The sequence below is a fragment of the Pongo pygmaeus genome, chromosome 4 (assembly GCF_028885625.2).
Source record: "Pongo pygmaeus isolate AG05252 chromosome 4, NHGRI_mPonPyg2-v2.0_pri, whole genome shotgun sequence".
Lineage (NCBI taxonomy): Eukaryota > Metazoa > Chordata > Mammalia > Primates > Hominidae > Pongo > Pongo pygmaeus.
The window spans coordinates 41,090,366-41,114,640 of record NC_072377.2 but is presented as its reverse complement, the minus strand read 5'-3'; the positions used below and the strand labels follow the sequence as shown (position 1 = coordinate 41,114,640).

The window sequence follows — 24,275 nt, the reverse complement described above, 5'->3', positions numbered from 1 at the left end:
GCCTCAGTGTCCCTGTCTTTAAAATGTGAATATGAATAATACTTAACACGTAGGTAGGAGGAGTACACTGGTTAATTTTTACACATCACTTAAAATTGTGCTGGCACATAGTAGGTGCCCTGTGTTTGTTAAATGTGAAATAAAATAAAATTGGTAAGCAGCTTCCAACTGCCAGCCCAGCTGAGGACTGATGTCAACATCTTCTCAAAGCTCTCACTTCCATTTCTATGTTCAGATCATTCTTTTTCCACTTCATTCAAAAACTTTTCCTCCTCTGACATGTCAACTTCACAAAGACAAGCACTTTCTCTGGCATATTCATGGCTATATTTTGAGTGTCTAAAACAATTCCTGCCACATACCACAGACTCCATAAATAGTTGATGAATGAAGCAAGTGAATGAGTACATAAACCTGGTTTTACTACTCATCTTCCTCCTTCTTGCACTCATCTACCAATATCCCAGGAATCCCTGCTTCTTCACTGAGAACCATGACACATGGGTCAGTGTCCACCTTTGCCATTACCCCAAGAGGATTTAAGCTCTGATACTGCTCAGTCTATGGCCTCACACAATGCATTGCAGTCTCACTTCCATCCCTGCCATACTATGGAATCTCTTCCTTTAAAAGCAACTTTCTCTTCAACCTTTATTCTAGATTCATGGGGTATATGTTCAGGTTTGTTACCTGGGTGGATTATGTGATACTGAGTTTTGGAGTATGATTGATCCCAACACCCAGGTAGTGAGCGTAAGTACCCAATAGTCAGTTTTTCAACCCTTGATTCCTCCCTTCCTCCCCTCTCTAGCAGTCCCCAGTGACTATTGTTGCCATTTTTATGTCCGTAAGTACCCAATGTTTAACTCCCACTTAAAAGTAAGAACATGCAGTATTAGGTTTCCTGTTCCTGCTTCTGCACAACAAAGGAAACTATCAATGTGTAACAGACAACCCACAAAATGGGAAAAAATATTTGCAAACTATGCATCTGATAAAAGTCTAATATTCAGAATCTATAAGGAACTTAAACAACTTAAGTAAAAAATAAATAACCCCATTAAAAATGGACAAAAGACATGAACAGACACTTCTCAAAAGCAGCAACTAAGTCTTAATCACCAAATCCAGTGAACATTTTTTGGTCCTTATCTTCACTCTGTTGACCTCACTCCTCCTTTACTTTCCATCTCTTGTTTTTTAATTCTGCCAAATGTTTCCTTCTCCATTCTTCTTTATTCTCTACAACTTTACTTAGTTAATCTTTTATCTCATCACTCCATGTATTAAATCTTTTAATGGAAACCAATAGCCATCAGAATGAAATCCAAACTCCTTAACATGGTACCTTCATAGTCTAGATCAGTTTACCCTTTCAGTCCTTCTTCAATCACCCAAAGACTAGCATACCACCTTCCCCCCATCTCCACTGCCAACCAGCATGCACCAAAAACCTGACCTCCACGGAGTAGCCATGTCAGCAAGTGAAACTGAACCATCTCTTGATATTGCCACTTGTCTAGGCTTGTTTGCCAATCATCATAAGGGAGAAAAGTGCTGCACACTGATAACATATTTATAATACAGAGGAGATAACCTGGTGAACTCCCTATCCTGTGTGATGTCTCACTACCATGACACATGAAAGAGAGAGCAGAGACAAAAATTACCAAATAGATTTTTTAAAACACAAAGTAGAACACCTGATAAAGCCTCAAAAGCCTTTGGAGATCAAGAATTAACAATAGAAGAATGGAGTAGAGGTTAGGCTTGTAATTATTCACAATAGCGAAGACATGGAATCAGCCTAAATGCCCATCAATGATAGACTGGATAAAGAAAGTGTGGTGCATATACACCATAGAATACTATGGAGCCATAAAAAAAGAATAAGGTCACGTCCTTTGCAGGGACATGGAAGGAGCTGGAAGCCATTATTCTTAGCAAACTAAAGCAAGAAAAGAAAACTAAACATTGAGTGTTTTCACATATATGCAGGAGCTAAATGATGAGAATACATGGAAATAGACAGGGGAACAACACACACTGGGGCCTTTTGGAGAGTGGAGAGTGGGAGGAGGGAGAAGACCAGGAAAAAATAACTAGTGGGTACTAGGCTTAATATCTGGGTGATAAAATAATCTGTACAACAAAGCCCCATGACACAAGTTTACCTACATAACTTCACGTGTACCCCTGAACTTAAAAGTCAAAAAAAAAAAGAAGTTAAGCTTGCAATGCAAATTGCTCTTTTTTCATTTACCTGAAGCAGCTTTTAAAGCGTTTTCCAGTTCCTTGCATCCATGACTTGAAAATTTAACGACAAAATGCCAACCTGAGGATTTACATTTCTTTTCTTCGACTGAAGTAAAACCTGGGGGAAAAAATGTAAAAGAGACATGTTTAATTTCTGCATTCCTTGAAGATCTTCAGATATGAGAGTAGGGATAAGAGGTTGTTTGCTGCTACTATGGCCATCTAATCAAGAGTGACATGATATGAACATTTTCAAGTGCTCTAGAAGAGTCAAAGATCAGAAAAAATTGACTTTTGTTATTTTCCTTCTATCAGCTTCAGAGGGGAGGCAGAAGGGATTTCTACATAAAAAGGTGCAGGGAGTAGAAACTGAACACCCCAAAAAGTGATATCTTTCACCCATTTACGGTCAGCTTCTTAGGCATAAGATAAATCAATAAAAGTAGGAGCATGACAGCTTCTTCCAGCAAATCTACTTAAGGCTCCCAAAGCTGGCTTCTGTTTCCACAGGAATTAACTCCTAAAATTCAAGTTGTGCTGGTTCAATCTCTCCATCTTTAACATCTGTGACTTCCAACATCTCCTTCCCATGACTTATACCCTTAGAATGTGATCATTTCTACTCATTATCAAGGGGAGGTTTTTTTTTTTTTTTTGCCAATGCATTTTTTGAAAGTAGGATAGAAAATACTAAAATGTGCAAATATATTTTCTCATTTTACTAACTATATTACAATAACCTTAATGTTTCTTAAAGAACAATTATTTGGGGCATACACTATATCCCAGAGGTTATGATTATATTTAAATAAAAATTTTAGGAAAAACATAAACTGCTCAAGAGTAAAATTTTTACCGAAAAATATAATTTTACCAGCTTGGAATTTTTTTAATCCTCTCCATTTCTTTTAAGTGCAATAAAAAGAAGTAAAACTGAATTTAGATCAAACTACTTGCTGGATTAATTCTCCAAAGAAATAGTGTCCTTGTCTTTGCTACAAAAACCTGTACTTGTGCACTCATTTCCAACCTATAAGATTTGAAAAGATCAAATTCTAGTTAAATTTTATGTGGTAGAGATCTTCAAAAAAAATAGCTCAATGGAAATGAAAAAATATTATAGTTTACCCATTTAAAAAGCTAAAAGACTTCCTCTGAATCTTATGTAAGATATCTTATTCTTCTCCAAGGTTGTAACAGAATCTTTTCTGAAGAGAAAGACCTTGAAGAGGGGATTTGGAATAAAGACGGAAATGTGGGCATCAGCTAAAAGACAAAGTTAGGAAAAAAAAAGGTTTGACTTGGAACATTAGTAAGCCAAGGCTAGTCTCTGAAGAGGAGGAGTGGATGTTAAGCCACCACCATCCCTGCCCATATCTAGACAGATAGTGAGGATCCTTCTCTCAATATGAAATCAACAAAGCATTAATTCAGGGGCATGTCCTGATTCTAACCAAAATCAGGCAATTTTAGCAGTGACATAGCATAAGGAATAAGCTAAACTGACTTTGAGGCCAGTTAGACCCAGCCTTAAATACCCTCCTTGCAATCTTCATGGCCTTGAGTAAGTCTCATAATAGCACTGAGTCTCTATTTCTCACTGTGGGACAGAGATTATAATGCCCATCTCATTGGGTAGTAGTAAGGATTATTACTAATACATGTAACTCACTTGTCATGAGGAAGGTATCCTATCAATTGAAGCTATTGTTACAAGTATTAAGTAGTACACAAACTTATGATATTCAGAGCGGATTTTTTTTAAAAGAATGTGAGGGTAAAAAACAAAGGTAAATGAAATACTTATTTAAACATTTTGATTTCTGAAATATTACTAAATTCCTCATTTAGTTTTTCTTGAGAAATGCTGTTTAGTGTTTCTTGAGAAAGTGGAAAGTTTAAAAAGCATTCTAAAAACCCAGCCAATACCTTCTAGAGATAGCCAATAATGATAATGACTTAGCTCAAGGTACTATGCAAAAGAGTAGATAGGCTTTTCTTAAACCATATAAGATTTTAAGTAGAGAATAATAAATTCTTGCAATTTTGGATTCCTTTGCAATTTAAATCCCTGTTTGTCAAATTTTAAAGCTCAAAATCTTACATTAACTACATGTTATTTCCCCATTAAAATCCCAGAAATGCTTTTAGATAGCAAATTTTTTAATACTGTACCATTTTGTTTTAATTTTTCTGAGTCCACATAAAATAGAACTCTGTATTCTCCTCCTAACGACCCAGATTGCAGATAATGTGTCCCGTACTGGTCGATTAATCTTCGGTAGGCACTGTAGTCATACAGAGAGGGGAGGTGGGAAAGCTCCTTCCAGAATGGCTCAGCAAGTTGTAAAAATTCTGGATTGTTATTAATGAACTGAGCCACTTCAACAGTGTTCTCAACAACTAGCAGTTGGTAACTCTATGGAAAGAAGAAAGAGTACAAGGATTTTCGGTGGAAGATAAAAAGGCAATGGAAATAGTTCTCTGTTCAATACCTTCATCAATTCTCATCTCCAATCAACCAAGACTACATGAATTTTTATTTTAGACGTATGATGAGCACTCCTATGGGCCCACTTACTGGATGCAATCAGGAATATTTGAAGTCTCAAATAGTAATAATACCTGAGTAATGGCCAGGCAAAGTGGCTCACTCCTATAATCTCAGCACTTTGGGAGGCTGAGGCAGGCAGAGCACTTGAGACCAGCCTGGCCAACATGATGAAACCCTGTCTCTACTAAAAATACAAAAATTATCCTGCCATGGTGGTACATGCCTGTAATCCCAGCTACTCAAGTGGCTGAGGTAGAAGAATCACTTGAACCCAGGAGGCAGTGATTGAAGTGAGCCGTGATCACACCACTGCACTCCAGCCTGGGTAACAGAGTGAGAACCCATATCAAAAAAAAAAAAAAATCTGAGTAATGCTATGTTAAGCCACCATCCCCTCCCACATCTGGACAGATAGTGAGGACCCTTCTCTCAATATGAAATCAACAAAGCATTAATTCAGGGTTCAGGATTAATTCAGGAAAATTCAGCTTTGTCCTGCCTCAGCCACTTGAGTAGCTGGGATTACAGGCATGCGCCACCATGCCCGCATAATTTTTGTATTTTTAGTAGAGGTAGGGTTACATTATGTTGGCCAGGCTGGTCTTGAACTTCTGACCTCAAGTGGTCTGCTTGCCTCAGCCTCCCAAAGTGCTGAGATTACAGGTGAAGAAATTATATGATAATTTCTTATATAAACTCCAAAACCCCAAGACCAAGTTGCTATGCCATCTTCAACTAGAAAAAGAGAATTAATCCATCAACTGATAAATATAAGTATATAAAATAATGTGTCCCTATGGTCCATATCTTGACAATGACTTGTAGGTATCATTTATCTCCCATGCTAGGGTATTTGTAGGTGAAGCTACTTTATAATGAGGTCTTTTAAACACTTCCTAAGCATCTTCTAATGACATCCAAGACAGAACACAGGTCTACCTTTGCCAAATCCCCACTATGTGAACAATATAATGTGGAGACCATTGCGCACATGTACCATAAAACCTAAAGTATAATAATAATAAATTAATTAATTAATTAGTTAAAAAACAAAAAACAAAAAAAAAATTTCTCTGCATAAGGACACAAACTAGGAAAAACTGTAAAATGGGAACTCTTAGCATGGATTTTAGTCAATAAAATTACAACAACAATAAATAAAAATCCACCAAAAATATATATATATATATAATGTGGAGACAATAAATGTTTTTACAACTCATATCTCCATAGTCAGTTTGTTAGTCATAAAACAAATAAAATCAATATTCCTTATATTTTCCTAAGTGATTTATTAATCAAGTTACTAACTTTAAGAATGTGATAAAATGTGCAGATTGTGAATAATAATTAGCCTAAAAAAATTATTCAGCCATAACTGTATATCAATTAGTACAATCCATCTCTACTGTTCAGGTTTCTCAAGAGGAAAGTTTTCGTATTTCAAAACAATGAAGTATTTAAAAATAAATCTTTTAACTTCCTTAGATAAAAATGTTGGTATCTCAAAAGTAATAAAGTGTTTTTAAAGTATTTTTTCTTCATGCACCTTCTAAAAAGCCTCTAGCATTTGCATTTAAGAAGCATATATAAGCATTAATTAGATTTTTTAAAATTGTATATGACACTTAAAATAGTATCACCAGTAATCACAAATTCAAGAAATTTAAAATCATTTAAAATAGAAGATTTCAAGGTTATAAGGGCTTTGTAAACATCTTCAAATAAAAGCAAATATTTTTAATGAGAAGTTTAAAACTATAACTAAATATACATATATATATATGTATTTTTTTTTGAGACAGGGTCTCTGTTGCCCAGGCTGAAGTGCAGTGACGTGATAATGGCTCACTGCATCCCCTCCTTCCAAGGCTCAAGTGATCCTTCCACCTCAGCCTCCTAAGTAGCTGGGACTACAGGCATGCACAACCATGCTCAGCTAATTTTTGTATTTTTATAGAGACAGGGTCTTGCTATGTTGCCCAAGCTGGTCCCAAATTCCTGAGCTCAAGCTCAAGAAATCCACTCACCTTGGCCTCCCAAAGTCCTGGGATTATAGGCTTGAACCACTGTGCCTGGCCGCTATAAATAAATATATTATCAAAGAGATTTAATGAGACAATATTGTACCTTTTAGAGAAAGACATTGCATTGACTCTTAAAGGAAATACTATTACTATTACTAATTTTAATATGAAAGCTGATCCTTTTGATAAATACAAGTTTATTAATATGAGCAATACTTAAAAAGAGTAAAACATGGAAAAGTTAACTGATATTTTATACTAACCTTTCCTTTATGGATTTCATTGGTATGTGAAGTATAACTGCGTGAAGAAGATGATGAAGATCTAAAAAAGGAGCGCTTCCGACTAGATGATGTATGTTCTGTTGACGTATGTTTTACATAAGACCAAGTACTATTGTAAAATTCATAATTAAAATCATTATTTATTTTCACCTACAAAGAAAATGAAAAATTTTGCTATGACTAAATTAATGCTTGGAGATACCCAAGATACTTTTGTCATGGATCTTTTATCATGCATACTTTCTTCATGCAATCTTCCCAAAGAGAAAAGCTCTTCATTGGCACAAAGCAACTGTGACTCTCATTAAGACCAGGCCTGTATGATTATAAGGAAAGAGTTCATTCTATGATTATTTTTTATTAAGCAGGACACATGGTACCAACAATGGCAATCCCAAGTGATTCACAAAATGCATTTAGGTACAAACAACTTCTATGTTCCTTTAATGTCAGCATTTGGCCCAGAAGTGAGCAAATTAACAAAAGCTACACTGACAGAGAACTAGAAAGAACTTGGTTCTTGATTTTTCATCTAATAAAGGGGAACAGAGATGCAAATAGGTGATATGAAACAATTAGCTCTTTTGGACTTTCTTTTGGAATGTTCTATGTGATCCAATAGTGGATTGAATTTTCTAATTCTGTTTCACTTGGATAAATGCTAAAATTGCATTTTTTTCTTTGCTAGATAGAAGAAAGGGTCACCCCAAAAGAATTTTAAAGTAGACAATAGGTTAGTCACATGTAGCTAAATGAGGAGTGGCAGCTTCAGCTTTTATTGAAGAGACAATCATTCATTTATCCTTTATTTTACTTTAGATCAAGTGTCAAAATGAAATGCCCACAGGGAACTGGCAAGTAATATCAATGTTGGAAACCTCCAGTGGACAGCATGGTGATGAAAAAGTGAACACATACCCTGTCTAAAAGGGACACACAACACTCAAATCCACTAGACAGTCACTAGATATAACTACAGGTTCTGGTATTGACAAATTGTCTGATTTTTTCCAAGGGATAAATCTGACTCTTCATGTAAAAACCTCTTGATTTGTTAAAATTATAGACAACTAATTTGCTAAAAATGTCAGTCCCTGTGGGAATAAAACAAATCAGGCAAGAAGACTCCCTCTCACTGTGTTTGTTCTATATAAATATTCAAATTGGGAATTCTCCTTCCACAAGCATTTGTGTTTTTATTATATATACATACACATCTGCGTTTGAGATCCAAGCATAAGGACAGAGAAAATTGAACTGATGGAAATCATATACTTTTTTGAAAACTAAAAGGAAAGAAAATGACAATATTACACAGTCATACTAAATGATGCTTGTGAAAGCAAAATATTCATGTTGTCACATTAAATAAGAAGACAGGTATAAGTGTGAAAATGCTATTAACTACAATCATGCAAGTATATGCCCAGTCAAAAAATACAAGAAAGAAATATACCAAAATGCCAGAAAATACAATATGACTGTTATCACTATCCCCATTGAGTATTAGATATGCATGCTAAAAAGATAAGAAAAATAAGAAGATGGATTTAAGCAAATCTTTTATTAGAGCATTATTTCCATTACATTATGAAATTGGTTTGTTTAAAAGTCAGATGCAAAAATTCAGCTTGGGTTGGGACAATATATATGTGTGTGTGTGTGTGTGTGTGTGTGTATATGTATATATGTATATATAGTATATATGTATATATATGTATATATGTATATATACATATACGTATATATACATATATACATATATATACATATGTGTATATATATACACACACACACATATGTATATACATATATACACATACATATATATTATTGATTTAAAAAATATTTAGTTTATTATCTCTTTGGAGAAAGAAAAGTTATACACATCCCTTTCAATGCAAAAAAAAAAAATTAGCCTATTTCCCCCTGTCTTTATATCCACAATTCAAATACAAATAAGCCTCTCAGCTGCTTTAGTTCAGCATCTTCTCACTCCTATCTACCTACACATAGCTGCAGGAATATCTTTCTCAAAGTGGTGTGGTCTTATTAAATTTTCTTTAATTAATACCTTCCTTCTTCCAGCTTAGATCCTGGATTCTCCAAGACTGATTCTTCCTCTGAAATCCCAAATTCAACCATCCTATATTCTAACATCTCTTATTCTTTTAACTCTCATTTTATTATTGCCACATCTATTATTTAACATTACAGAAACATGTTCTTCCACTTATTCTCCCTCTTTCTCCCTATCAATACTTTCAGTTTTTTCACTTCCTTCCTGTTTCAGTTGAGGCTTCTTGGCTCATGACTTCAACCATTCTCTTGCCAACGGATTTAACTTCCTTGCCTAGGTGACCTGCTATCATGTTTTCCTGGCAAAAAACCCAGCCCGGGCTTGCTAGGCCAGGCCGCTTAGCACTACTCCAGAAAATCGCACAACTGGCTGGGCGCAGCGGCTCATGCCTGTAATCCCAGCACTTTGGGAGGCCGAGGCGGGCGGGTCACAAGGTCAGGAGATGCAAACCATCCTGGCCAATATGATGAAACCCCATCTCTACTAAAAATACAAAAATTAGCTGGGCATGGTGGTACGTGCCTGTAATCCCAGCTACTCGGGAGGCTGAAGCAGGAGAATCGCTTGAACCCAGGAGGCAGAGGTTGCAGGGAGCCGAGATCGCACCACTGCACTTCAGCCTGGTGACATAGCAAGACTCTGTCTCAAAAAAAAAAAAAAAGAAAGAAAGAAAATCGCACAACTGTACAGACTGATGCCACTACAAATCCATTCGTGCTTTTCAACTTCAGTAGAATCCTCAAAGCCATCCAACAATACTTTATTTCTCTAGTCAGTTCTCTCCTTCTCCCATTCTCTACAGTACCTATTTTTAAATTCTGCAAAGTTTTGAAAATTTTTCAAAATTCAATTCCTCGATTCTACAGCCACTTCCTTCACTCTCAGAAGATGATCTTACCTCTTTCTTTACAAAAACTCCCATCTTCAGAGACTTCTTAAACTGCTAGCTAACAAATCTACAAACTTATTAACTTTTCTTTCCTTCTTTTTCTCCATAGGTGTCCCTCCCCTTGTCTTAGGACAAATTTTCTCTCTCTTCTCTGTGTTGCGTTCTCTCTGACCTCTTCAAAGGGTGGATTAGATGGATTGATTGTTCCCTCTCCTACAGCTTCCATTTTTCTTGCTCTACTGGCTCCTTTCTATCAAAACATACATGTTCTAACACAACCAACTAAAATAAGAAAGGCTTTACCTGTTACTATATATTCCTTCTTTCCTACTTTCCCATCTCACCATCTTAAATGAGTCGACTATAATTAATTATCTTAAATTCCTCACCTCCTTTTCACTCTTCCGCCTACAATGGTCTGACTTCCAGCAATGCTGCCGGCACCTTCCTTATTTCACCAGACAGTGAACACTTCTCTCAACATCATTCGGCACTGTTGACCACTCTCTCCTACTGGAAATATTCTCTTCTCTTGGCTTTCTAGTTTTCTTTTTTTCTCTCTGGCTGTTCCTTCTAAGACTCCTTTACGCATCTCCTTCTATTACTCCTTTATGCTAATTCCAAGAGGAACAGTGTTCTCTACTCTGTGGCTTCAATTACCATTCCTATACTAATAATCACCAAATGTATATTTCCAGCTCAAACACTTTCTCCTGAGCACTTGGACATACTTCAGATACCTAAACTGGATTTGTCTTCTCCCTGCAAATGGGTCTTTGCCCATCTCAGAGGGTTGTATTTTCATCTGGCCAATGGTCCAAGTCAGAAACCCATTCATATCCCAGACTGCTTGCTCTCCATCATACCCCGCATTCAGCCGCTCACCAAGTTTTCTCAGGCCACTATTACGTCCCTCAGGGATTATTACAACAGTTTTCTAACCAAGATTCTTTCCCCCAGTTGGCCACCCTCCAATCTATTCTCCACCGTTCATAAGAGTAGCAACCCTTCTTAAACTCTCTAACGACTCTTTTTATAATCCAAACTCCTTAACTAACCAGAAAAAAAGTCTTTTTTATTTACTTTCCCAATCACTCATAACCTCATTTCTTACAACTGTTCACACTTCACTCTATAATCCAGCCAGCTTGAACTTCATTCAGTTATTCAAAAGTGCTCCTCAGGCCAGGGTCAGTGGCTCACGCTTGTAATCCCAGCACTTTGGGAGGCCGAGACGGGTGGATCACTTGAGGACAGGAGTTCGAGACCAGCCTGACCGACGTGGTGAAACCCTGTATCTACTAAAAATACAAAAATTAGCCAGGCATGGTGGTACACGCCTGTAGTCCCAGCTACTCGGAAGGCTGAGGCATGAGAATCACTTGAACACAAGAGGCAGAGGTTGCAGTGAGCCAAGATCACACGACTGCACTCCAGCCTGGGCAAATGGGTGAATGAGACTCCCTCTCAAAAAAAAAAAAAAAAAAAAGAAGTGTTCCTCTTGCACTCTTGTTTTTCCATTTTCTCTCTCTTTCCCACTCCCACCCACATATAGAATGAGACACGATATACATATGGATATAGAGATATTCACTGTATATACATACATATATACTATATAAAATGCTTGTAAGTATAGTGTCTGCTACGACGGGGTTTGGAGCCAGACTTCTAAAGTTCAAATCCCACCTTTGTCATCTTCTATGCTGTGGATAAGCTATTTAGCTTTTTTGCCTCTGTTTTCTCATTTGTAAAATGAGATGCCAGTACCTACCTCCTTAGGTTATTATAAGGAAAATAGATCCATGTAAAGCTCTTGGAACAGTGCTTAGTATATAAAGGGTTCTTATATGTGAGATATTTTTAACCATCATTTAAATTATTCCTAGCTAACAAGGTAGATTTAGAAATCTCAGGTATCTAGTCCTCATACCAACAGAGGAAGCAAAGGCTTAGATAATGTAGCATTCATTAAAATTGCCTTTAGAATTTGTTTTTGTTTTTCATTTGATATGCATTTAGGATTTCTCTTCAAAATATATAATGAAGTATATTCAAGACCAAACACAGAAGAAGCCATGAAGTTTTTCCACCTTGATCATAATTCATTCCCTTCTGCAATTCATCACACACTGAGAATAAACACAATAGTCCTCTGCCATCTCTCAGGCTGAACAAGGCAGAGGGGCACCTTCCCAAGCCACAAATGCCTTCCTTGTCGTATAAAAAGTATAAGTAGACAGAGACTGTGCACAGCATCAAAGTTAAGTAGCTTACTCGACAAGAAATTGGGTTTGCCCTGGATAAACCATGATGCTAGAAACCGAAACAGGGATTATAAGAGAGACTGGCCAATTCTGTTTTATGTTTATTACTAATATTTATGTTCCAATAAGCCAAAAGTCACTTTCCACTTCAAAGAAAGCTGAATACCCAGTGGGCCCGAGATGAATTTATTTGAACCATGGAGGACATTCACCACCTCTGCGTCCACACCTGGGTTTAGCATTTGCATGGCTGACTCACTGCCTGTTGCTTCCACTTCACTTCCCTCAGACTGGCTCCTCAAAACATCTCTGTTCCTCATTCTATAGCAGGCTATAATTTCCCTCTACTCTGACAAACACCTTCACATTCGGTGATGGGGAAGGCATTTCAGATGTCAATCTAAAGACCAAGCCCTGCTGTGGAAAATGAATGTCAGGATCACGTTGTTAATAAATTATCCCTCTTCTTCAGAAATGCAGACTTCCTGCCTGTCTACCTTCCAACGAAGTCAGAAACGCTCTTTCTTATTATTTTCTCTGCTCTGTAACTTTCTAAATTTGACCCTTTCAAAAATATACATGTAAGTCTCCACATTATAATTATGAAAGAATTAGAAACACATTCTCTAAGGTATAGAGAGAGAAAAAAATTATCTGTATATGCCTATCTTACATTCTCCTTTCTGGCCAAAGGTTAAATTGTAATACATGTTATTCGCCATGTTGAATTTAGAATTGAAAAACAAATTAAATGAAACACATGGGGAGAGTAAAATATAATGGAAAAATAAAAGGCTGTGAAATCTCACAGACCAGATCTAAGCTCTACTACTTTTTAATTTGGTGACTTTGAGTATGTCAGCTGAAGTCCTCTTGAGCCTCAATTTCTACATATATAAAATAGTAAAATATTGCTTACTTTCCAAAGCTGCTGTGAGAATTAAACCTATGCTAATCACCTAAAATAGTGTAGATGCCACAGTAGGTATTCAAAAACTGGTAGCTACAATTATTTTTCAGATCTGTTTTACTTCTCATTTATATTACTCAATAACTCTTAAATGCAACTAACTTATTCTATGGTAAATTGGAAGATGGTATGTTTGCTATTTGTAATCAAAGCTGCTTTCTGGAGAAGGTTAATTCAGGTAAGCAAAAGGCCCCTTTGTCTGAACATTTCAGTAGTTTGGGTTTACAAATTTAGAAGTAATCAATATTAAAAGCTGAATTAGACATTTTTGGAGTTTGGGGACAAAGGGAGGAAAAGGAGTGAGAGAGGGGATCTTGAAAGACAAGATCAAGAAAGAAGCTAACACCTGATGAGACCAGAAATTTCATTGTGTTGAGGCTGTGGAAGAATGTTTTAAGATAGAAGATGCCAACTGCTATTGCTTCAACATGTTTGCATTACTGCAACAGAAAATCTCTCCTCTATCTTCCTTCTAAATCTTCCATAAAGTTTCCTAAAGCCGTAACTGTTTTGCATGAGTACGTTTTGCATTGATCAAAACCTACTCATAGGTGAGTTTAGGTGTGCATGACAGAAATAGCTTTTGAGAAACAGAAGCCTGGAGCCAGAGGAAATCTGAGATCATAAGCAAAATTAAAAAGTTAAGCAATATGAATGTTGGCAAGAATGTGAAGTGGAGGCCACTCATCCCCACTGCTGGGGTATGAAATGATCAAGCCATTTTGGATACTTTACCTAGTAAAATTTAGTACATACATATCCTGTGAGGTAGCAATTTGAGTTCCAGGTGTATGCCCTGGAGAAGCTCTAGTTCATTTGTATGGGACTCAGGCACAAGAATGTTCAAGGCATTTTCATAAGAAAAAATTGGAAACACCAATAAAAATGCCACCTGCCGCAGCATGAGTAAATCTCAAATCCATAACTTTTAGTGAAAAAAGTAACAGAAGAGTAGATATGATTCTATTTATACAAATGGAAAAATAGGCAAAATTAAATCACAAATTTATATTTAGGGACAAAGACATATAAAGAACAAGCATTTATAGAAAAAACAAGGATAATTAATACAAAATATAAGATAGTGGTTGCCTGAGGAGTGTGAGGGATGTGATCAGAGAGGGGCATAGAGGAGCCTTTAAGTCACTGGCGATATTCTATTTCTTAAGGCATATGGTGAGCATATAAGGGCAGTTTTCTTCAAATTACACATACATGTTATCCACACTCTTTTGTATATATGAAATAGTTCACTATTTTAAAATAAAAGCATTTTAAGTGAGCTGACACTGTAGCAGTGTCAGGAGACTATCATTATCAGTCATGGACAGGGCCTTAAGTTTTAATGCCTGTACTGGCACAGACAATAAGGTCTTGGGCCCATATAGAACATGAAGTTGCAAATGAGGTATAAGGATATGTCAGCTTGAATGACACATGTTAAAAGTATCATTGCCCTGTACCCCAAAGCAAAAACACTGTGTATACTTTTTAAGTCAACATAAAACATTTATAAAAATTGACCACACGTTAGGCCATAAGTAAATTCTCAACAAATACCTAAAAGTCAATATCATATAAATAATGCTGTCTGACAATTCCAGATTAGAAATCAATAACATCGTAAGTACCTGGAATGTATAGGAGAGGACATTTCCACTCAGCCTGTAGAAACGTTTTCCATCCCCACTAAACACCTTTCTACATTGACCACCAAAACTTTTGGTATTGATGACTCTGTTCCTAAACTGGCCAGTGAGTTCATTGTAACTGTTAAAAGGAGGAGGAAGAGAAGGAGGAAATAAAAAGCCATTAAAAACCAGAAATAGCACTTGGTGGGAAAAAAATTTATTAGAGAACTCTAGAAATTCTTAAAATGCATTACAGTTAAACATTTCTTTGAGAGAGCTCAAATGAAGAGCACAGCATCCTAATGCACACCATACATTATCCAGCTTCCCCTGCTTGGTATAATCGCTAAAACTAATGGCTTGGAAAATCCAACATTCTTTCCGTCTAAGAACATATTTGGGAAACACATGGCTCTTTTGTATCTATGGCAACAGCTGGTTTTGAATTGAATCTGTAGATAAAACCAATACAATTAAGGTTACTCTTGAGGAAAGAGAGCTCTCTATAATAAATTTTAACTAATTGCCTCTTAGCATGCTGAATGGTGTACTCTTTCAAATAATTTTACCCTATTTCTCTGTTAATAAATTTTAAAATATTTCAGAAAAATTACTTCTTTCACTCTAAAATAGGTTATTTTTAGGTCTTGAAACCTTAACAAGTCATATGACCCTTAAAAATTCTTCAGAATTCTCTTTGATAAGGTAAACACAGTATTTTCCAACCTTCACTTGGAAACGAAGTTTCTTGGCTAGTTTAGACAATTGCTGTTCAGCCTGGATATTACAACACACTTGCTTCTGTCTCTCTTCTCATCCTGTTCTCATTCTGTTGTCTCTTCGTTCTCTTGAATAGCCCCACATTATTGAATTAGTCTTTTTTCTCTCCCTCTCCCTCCCTTCCAACCCCCATGAAGTGACCAACTGTCCAGGTTTCCCTGGGCCTGAGGGGTTTCTTGGAATTAGAATTTCAGTGCTAAAACTAGGACCATCCCAGGACAAGGGGTCACTCTGCATCTCACCACATGTGTTACAGGTATACATGTGTGAACAAAAATACTGTCTCAGGATGTGGCAAAGAGCTCTGAGCCAATGAAGATTCTTGCCTATTACGAGACTTGTTCTTAGACTTACCAAACCATAAAATAAAATAAAATTTAAAACTACAATTCACTGATGTACTTAGGAGGCTACCCAGCACCTTACCCATTTCCAGTAAGTTCTATGTTAGGAGGAGGTTTATCAATATCACAGGAAGGTCTCCTTTCTGAGTCCTCACATCTGTCTTCATCAGCACTGTCTTCATCACAGTCAGAATCCCCATTGCAAACCAACGATTTGCTAATGCATTGACCTGAACACAAGAAAAATCCACGTGCAAATGTAAAAGAGGGAAGAGGGGAAACACTACCCAGGACCAAAAAGGGTTTTCCTGCCACCTGCGACACTGCACTGATACGCCGATGTAAATGGGAGATAAATCCTCAGAGTGTCTGCAAAAGGACTAGTGAGTATTTTGTCTCCATTTTGTGGCACATGGAAATGCTTCTTAACTCAATTAGACACAAAACTGAAAATAGGATCTGAATTCAGAATTTCAGGATCTCACCCATAATCATCAAGCAACTTGTCTAAATTATATAATTCCAACTACTGGGAAAATAGACTGACTTCCTGCCCTTCAACTTTCACTTTTTTCTGTCATTCTAAGATGACAAAGTTGAGCTTTTTTTTGGTAATTTAAATTTGTAAGCTTTAAGAGCTGGACAATTTTATCAAAAGGTTAAAATTCAACATTTCTGTAGCACAATAGGGGCTGGGATACAAATATGAATAAAAATGGCCTTTGCCAGCTTTTCATATACTTTACAATCTAATAGGAAATACTACAAAGACATAGATCATAATTGTTATGATAGCCATAAATCTAGAGTACCAACGAAGCACTGGAGAGTACCAGATGATCTGGTTCCTGCCTATCTCCCCAGCATCATCTCCAGCCATTCTCCTACTAGCTTCTTATACCCTAGTCATACCAGACTACCTGCATGAATAAAAGGCCAAGCCTTCTGTCATCTCCAATGATCTTGCACTTAGTTAGTTATCTCTGCCTAGAAGGGTTTTCTTTACCTATCTCTTACTTGTCCTTCAAGAATCAAATTAAACATTATCTCCTCTTGAAAGCCATCGCTGCCTCACAGGCTCTGATGCATGTTCTTCCTCTATGTCCTCATAGGATGTTTGGTGCACAGCTGTCCTTATAGGACATGTACCCTGCTATACTGCCACTCAATCCAATGCAGCAAACATTTGTTGAGAACGTATTATGTACCAGGGACTCCAGAAGCCAACATGTAAGAAATATAATTCATGTCTTCAAGGAGTTCACAGTTCACCAAGAGAGACGTTCAGGCCAACGAATAATCCAAATGACAGATGGTACAATATGCATAAGGAACATATGGAAGTGATTGGTTAACTACTTCTATCAGTTGGGGATTTAGGGCAGGCTTCCTGAAGGAGTTGTTATCTAATTTGGATTTTGAAAGTAAAATAAGCATTCGACAAGTATCACTGAGGAGCACTTCTAACACAGGGATTATTTATGTACTATTCTGCCCATAAAACTTTAATATTTGTGAGAGAAGAGGCATGTGTTTCACTTGTGTATACAATTTTCAACACTATTTGAAACAAGAATCATAAGTGTTTACTAAATGTTGTTACATTAATCTGACTGCATAAATGCCACATAGAGTATTGGTCAAATAATACTCAATGCCAAAACTATGTTTCAATCACCCCATGCATAGGAGAGAACTGTATTGCTCCTTAATCAGCTCATTAGGGTTGCTTTTCTTGTAGATATAATAATTTAGGCAGTAACATTGCTTTCGTCTAATCTCAATATATGTACAAGACTCACTCTGCATCTTTACTCAAAATACACTGTCAAGAACTATTTGGGTCTGTCAGTAACCAGAGTTCCATTCAAAGGGACAAAGAGCATTCCTATGTTTATTACCAGATGCATCCCCTTGCATTTGAAAAAAATGATAGCTGAGTGTGTGATTAACATACCAACAAAAATCCCGATGATATTTGGTGGAATTAACTTTAGGCCAATATAAATTCAGTAAAATTTAACAAATATATAATGAGCAAGTTCACCAAATAACATTTGAATTTACAATCTGCATGCTGAGCCTATGGAAAACAAATTACCTGAAAAGCACCTGAAACGCTCTCCACATCCCTCCTCTGTTGGACATCCTCTTGTAGGTTCACAGGACTGTGTTTCAAAAGCATTTCCAACACAAGGTTGGCCCCCATACTGCCCATACACAGCAACTGACCGCCTGCGAGTCTAAACACAAAGCAGGCAGTGGTTTGTTTGTTTAGTTGTTTGTTTTCAAAGAAATCTCTAGTTTCCTTTATCTGAGTAATAAAATCTGAGAGAAAGTAATACAATTAGAAAAACAACATCTGGAAAATTGTTCTGGTGTTCTACAGAAATAAAACCTCAAAATCAATGAATCCACAGACCTACTTGTCCTTGAGTTAAGCAACATTTCGGCTATTATTTATAGAGAGATCCCAGGCATATATTGACTTTCAGGATTAAATGCAAAAAAAAAAAAAAAAAAACAACAGATGTTAGTGAATCTTTAAGAAAGTAACCTGATTGCAGTGAGCTGAGATCATGCCACTGCACTCCAGCCTGGGCAATAAAGTGAGACACTGTCTCAAAAAAAAAAAAAAAGAAAAGAAAAGGAAAGATAAAAAAAAGTAACCTGAGTAAAGCTTAGAGGGTAGACACATAAGCAAATAGATTAGAGCATAGAATGATTAATATATTTACCAAATCTGTGTTCCAAGAGCTCATTAGAGAAAGTGAAATGACTTTTTCTGAAGAGAGGATAAGGTACTGGGAAAGGGGTTAAGATGAAGCAGAGTTAGGGAAACCTTCAGAAGAGTGATGGCGATTACTTTCAGCTAAACTGTAAGCCTTCTTCAGGAAGAAAGGCAAGCAAAAACAATTCACAGAGAAATACATGAATACGGAAGTCAAATTTACAAAACAGAAGCCTAAGTAATCCAAAGGTGAAGCTACATCTACAAAGGAATATGTAAAATACAAACTTCTTGAGGGAAAATAATACAGGAAAACTGAAGAAATTATCAAACTAAATGAGAAACTTACAACTAATTCATACTAAACTTTATTTAATCCTCATTCACTACGAAGACATGTATCGAAAATTTAAACACAAAGATCTACCCCTGGCAATCAGTGAGCATCTTCCAGGCCTCTTCCTGTACTCACCTCTTCTCCATTAAAAAACAAAACAAAACAAAACGGAACCAAAACTGAGCGTCCTGAGGATTTAAACCTTGAGTGAAGATCAACAGGGAAGAGTTGCTGTACATATCAATGTCGAACTTATTCATCCATCCTAAATTGGGTTAGAAGTGGGAATTCCTTGGCATGAGGGGTCACAGTAGCTTAATTTGAACTCTGAGCAGGTACGTACCAGCCCGAGCATGGCTCTGGTGCCTTTCATTGTGTTTAAGCAAAGGAGCCACAGAGGAATACGAGCGGGGAATGGAACTCGGTAAGGTTTCTTGATACCATTTTTAGTCCCTTTGTAAGTGATGAAGATGCCGCTCATGTGTGACTTAACAGTGTCCTTTTGTGAAGTTCCAGAGCCCAGATGGTGTTGTTTGCATAAGAAAGTGTTTTTCTTCTCCATATTACCAGGGAGCCCTTGATGGCAGCCATTCTCCACGGTCTCATTCTCACTTGTCAAAGTCTGACCCTACAACCCCTTTCTCATTTTCACTTGTCTCTTTCTGAATGAAAATTTTGTTTTTATAATCTAGGATGTATCCATTGCATAATGACCTTCACTCAAAGAAAAAAATTGCTTGTATAAAAAACACCCTCTATCTCTCTGCTTCTATTTAGTGTTCTTTCTTCTTTTTAAATGATAAAAATATTTAACGTGTTTGATGTTTCTTTGACCTTTGCTTGTTATTCATGTACCTGTTTGCCTGTAATCAGAGCTGTTATTTATTATACTTGCTAGAACCAAATTCTCTATTTGTGTAATTTGTTTTGAAAATACTACTCATGTAGGTACTAAATAAATACCTGATCTTAATGATGATGCTTCAAAATAATAATTATCTTCTATGGTATGATTCTGTTATTTTAATAATTAAAAGTGATTTTTAAATATATATTTTTACCCAAACTGGGCTATTTCTAGAATATTTAACTCTTGAAATGTTCAGAAACTTTAAGACAAACATTTTATTTCTAGGATTATCCTCAGAAAATTATGGGAAAATAGGACAGATATCTGCATTCAAAAATGTTTATTAAAGTTTTCTTTATAACAGAAATGGAAACAACTTAAATATCAAACAATAAAAAAGTGGAAAAACAAGAAGGCTATATTCATATCATGGAATATAATACTGCTGTTATAAATTATTTTGCTGATAGTATAATGTTAGATTAAAATAGAATACAAAACTATGATAATCTCATTTTTTTAAATTATAAGCACACACAGAGAAAAAGTAGACAGAGCTGAGGGAATAAATACCAAATGCTGTTATACAATTTGTTTCTTCTAAATAGTAGAATTGGCCAGGTGCAGTGGCTCACACCTGTACTCCCAGCACTTTGGGAGGCCGAAGTGGGCAGATCACGAGGTCAAGAGATTGAGACCATCCTGGCCAAGATGGTGAAACCCCATCTCTACTAAAAATACAAAAAATTAGCTGGGTGTAGTGGCACATGCTGGGTGTAGTGGCACATGCCTGTAGTCCCAGCTACTTGGGAGGCTGAGGCAGGAGAATCACTTGAACCAGGGAGGCGGAGGTTACAGTGAGCCGAGATCGTGCCACTGCACTCCAGCCTGGCGACAGAGGGAGACTCCGACTCAAAAAAAAAGAAAAAGGCAGAATTGTGAATAATGCTTTATTTCTTTATAACTTTCTGTATTTTCTCCAATGAACATTTTATAATAAGGAATACAAACATTTTTAGAAGCTTTTTATAATATCCAGATTAAGTCCAACATTGTTTTTGTATTACTTAGCAATTAAACTTTAAGACATTTTGAAACATTTTTTTTTCATGGTTGTTCGCTATTTGTGAAATAAAATCAAGCAGCCATTTTGCTATTTGTTTGAGATGAGAAGAAAAGTTGAACTCAGTGAATATAAAACATTTTAAATTATCTAAAAATTTCATTCTATGTTATTCCTATTTCTCTCATAGTTAAAGAGTTAGTAAATTGCCTTGAACTTTTAGCCTATATACATCTCTAGCTCCAAGATAAGATCCAGAAAAATGAACATTCAAGTTACTTTATTACAATATTACAAGTTACTTTATTACAATATTAATTATTAAACAAGTCATACTTTTCTCCCCTCAAAATTACTAACATAGTTTTCAAAAAACATTGACACTATTTATGAACATTCAAAAGTTAATACCATTTTGGCCATGCCTAAGTATTTCTGCAATAAATAATCAAATACTAAATTTTGCATGGTCCTACCTGAGTCTTGGTACAGCCGTTGCATTCTGACCAAGGGGTATAGGAGTCCCACTGGCAGTTGACTGGAGAGGAGGCACTGCCACAGTGTCAAATTGTCCATCATAAAGCAGGTAGAAAGATATGCAAGGGAACACAAAGAACAGTGAAAACAGTCAAAAATAGTTCAATGTTGCCTCAAATATTTTTTCCTAAGAGACACTAAAAGTATCCTAAAATATATAAAAATGGAGGGAGCCCCACTTTCTTAGAGATTAACACTTAATAAACATCTCTTATGCTGGCATAGTGGCTCAACCCTATAATCGTAGCACTTTGGGAGGCTGAGGCAGGCAGATCACCTGAGGTCAGGAGTTCAAGACTAGGCTGGCCTGCATGGTGAAACCCCGTCTGTACTAAAAATACAAAAAAATTAGCCAGGCAGGGTGGTGCGTGCCTGTAATATCAGCTACCCGGGAGGCTGAGGCAGGAGAATCACTGGAACCCAGGAGATGGAGGCTGCAGTTACTGGAGATTGCACCACTGCACTCTAGCCTGGGCGACAGAGGGAGGCTCCGTCTCAAAAAAAAAAAAAAATCTATTACGTACCAGGTTCTAAAGACACTAGAATTGTAGAAATAATAAAAGAGGTAGGTCATTGGCCGGGCATGGTTGCTTATGCCTGTAATCCCAGCACTTTGGGAGGCCGAGGCGTGCAGATCACTTGAGGTCAGAAGTTCAAGACCAACAGGGCCATCATGGTGAAACCCCGTCTCTACTAAAAATACAAAAATTAGCCAGGCATGGTGGTGCATGCCTATAATCCTGGCTACTTGGGAGGCTGAGACAGAAGAATTGCTTGAACCCGGGAGGCAGAGGTTGCAGTGAGCTGAGATTGCACCACTGCACTCCAGCCTGGGTAACAGAGGGCGACTCCATCTCAAAAAAATAAAAAAGAGGTAAGTCATTGACTATTGATAGAAGGAAGGACAGAGACACAGATGTATAAACAAATAATCATAGTACAATATATCTCATTTGATGAATTTCAGAACAGAAATGCATTCAATATAATGTGTTATGGGAATATAGATAAGGGAGAGTTTCACTTAAGAGGGTAGGTGAAAACATATATGAATATGTTTTACGGCCTTTGAAAGGAGGAAGGTTTTATGGCCTTTGAAGGGATTCTGAATGATGAGTTGAAAAGTTATCCAGAAACACTTAACTGAGAGACAAGAAACTATAAAAAGTCCCCATGAGAAGTGGAAAACTAAAAATTGGCAGAGGCTGAATGGACAGGAATTTATTTAAATGCATCCCCTGTTCATTTAGGCCACTTTTCAAGCACACAACCAAGGAGGGCAATCTGAGCTTAAACAGCTCCACTAAAATAAAGTACATGTGAAAATGGAGAGTTGACTCCCATACAATGCTCACATTCTGGCCGTGTCATATGGAAAAGACTACCTGAGTCAGCTTTAAGAGACTAAGGAAGCCTTGCATAAAATGATGCTCTATGAAGGATAAAAGAACTAGTATTCCTGATTTCTGGATTCCCAGCACATTCCTCGGCTGGGCGATATCTTGAGTCAAGATGATTCTTCCATGTCTTAAGAGGGTCAGGTTACTCTGAAAGTAATGACTCTCATTCTGTAGTGTGTGCCTCGGCTGCTTTTACAGGGCCAATCTTGCCAACCTGTGGTTTTCGTATGGTACCAATGATCAAAATACCTGAATACTTTTGACCCTTGAACAATCTGAACTTACTGTTATTTTTCTAGCCTCTGTCCTGGGGAAGTGCAGAGGGCTTCCCCAAACATGGAAGCTTAGGAGAGGAAGTTTGCTTGACCTTCCTACTGTGCTTCCACATCACCCTGAGCAGGCTTCTCTCAGAGCCCTTAACACATCATATTGCAATGAACTGGCTCAAGATATGAATCACCCAGCATGCTCCCAGTGCCTTCTTGCTCCTTGTGGTATCCCCAGTACCTAGCACAGCCCCTGACACATTTTCTGATAGTTCCATAAAATGAACTGACCCATCTCTGTCTCGTCAATCTGACACAGTGAGAGCATAACAAAGCCTTGGATAAACGATGCTGGCTTTTTTCCAGGCCTCAAGAACTGGTAAGACTATTTTCTTAAAAAACTCTCAACCTTTAAAATCCAGAGGATGCTTTGCAAGGATTACATTTAAAGACCAAATATTGCTCTAAGATATATAAGTCCACTGTGATTATCTGCATTATAGATAAAACCACAGCACTGAGACAAAAAACTTATACTTTTAGTCTTCAATTTTTAAAAATAATTTTACAAGAGAATTATTCTTCTTTAAGTAAAAGAAGAATAATTAAAAACACACACTTTTATTATCATTGTCTTTTATAAAAATATGGAAAGAGAAAATATGTTGGAGGGATACACAGATTCAAAGTGCAATGTCAAAATTAGACTAAAGAATTTCTAAAACATTTTTTAAATTTAATGATTTTTACACACAACCCAAAAAGTCCTCACCTTGAAAAAATTTGGGACTCTCCTATAAATCCCACCAAAATGAATAAGCTTATCACCTGGAGAAGAAAAACAATAAAGTATTATTTTAGCTTGTATTTCTTTTTATAACTATAAATTGACAATTTATAATTGTATAAATTTATGGGGTACAAAGTGATGTTATGATTTCTCAATACAACGTGAAATAATTTAATCAAGCTAGCTAACATATCTATCACCTAAAATATTTAACATTTT

General features: G+C 36.6%; 1 protein-coding gene across 1 annotated transcript in view; it reads right to left on the bottom strand.

The window, feature by feature from the left end:
• Positions 1-24,275, bottom strand: part of C7 (complement C7) — a 74,369-nt gene that overhangs the window by 30,705 nt on the left and 19,389 nt on the right. Inside the window, exons 2-9 of the mRNA XM_054489647.1 lie at positions 24,039-24,094; positions 21,540-21,615; positions 18,184-18,325; positions 16,165-16,312; positions 14,959-15,097; positions 7,101-7,271; positions 4,432-4,675; positions 2,264-2,374 (exon numbers count right to left, since the gene is read on the bottom strand). Of these exons, the coding sequence (XP_054345622.1) occupies positions 2,264-2,374; positions 4,432-4,675; positions 7,101-7,271; positions 14,959-15,097; positions 16,165-16,312; positions 18,184-18,325; positions 21,540-21,615; positions 24,039-24,094 (1,087 nt within the window). The remainder of the gene's footprint in view (positions 1-2,263; positions 2,375-4,431; positions 4,676-7,100; positions 7,272-14,958; positions 15,098-16,164; positions 16,313-18,183; positions 18,326-21,539; positions 21,616-24,038; positions 24,095-24,275) is intronic.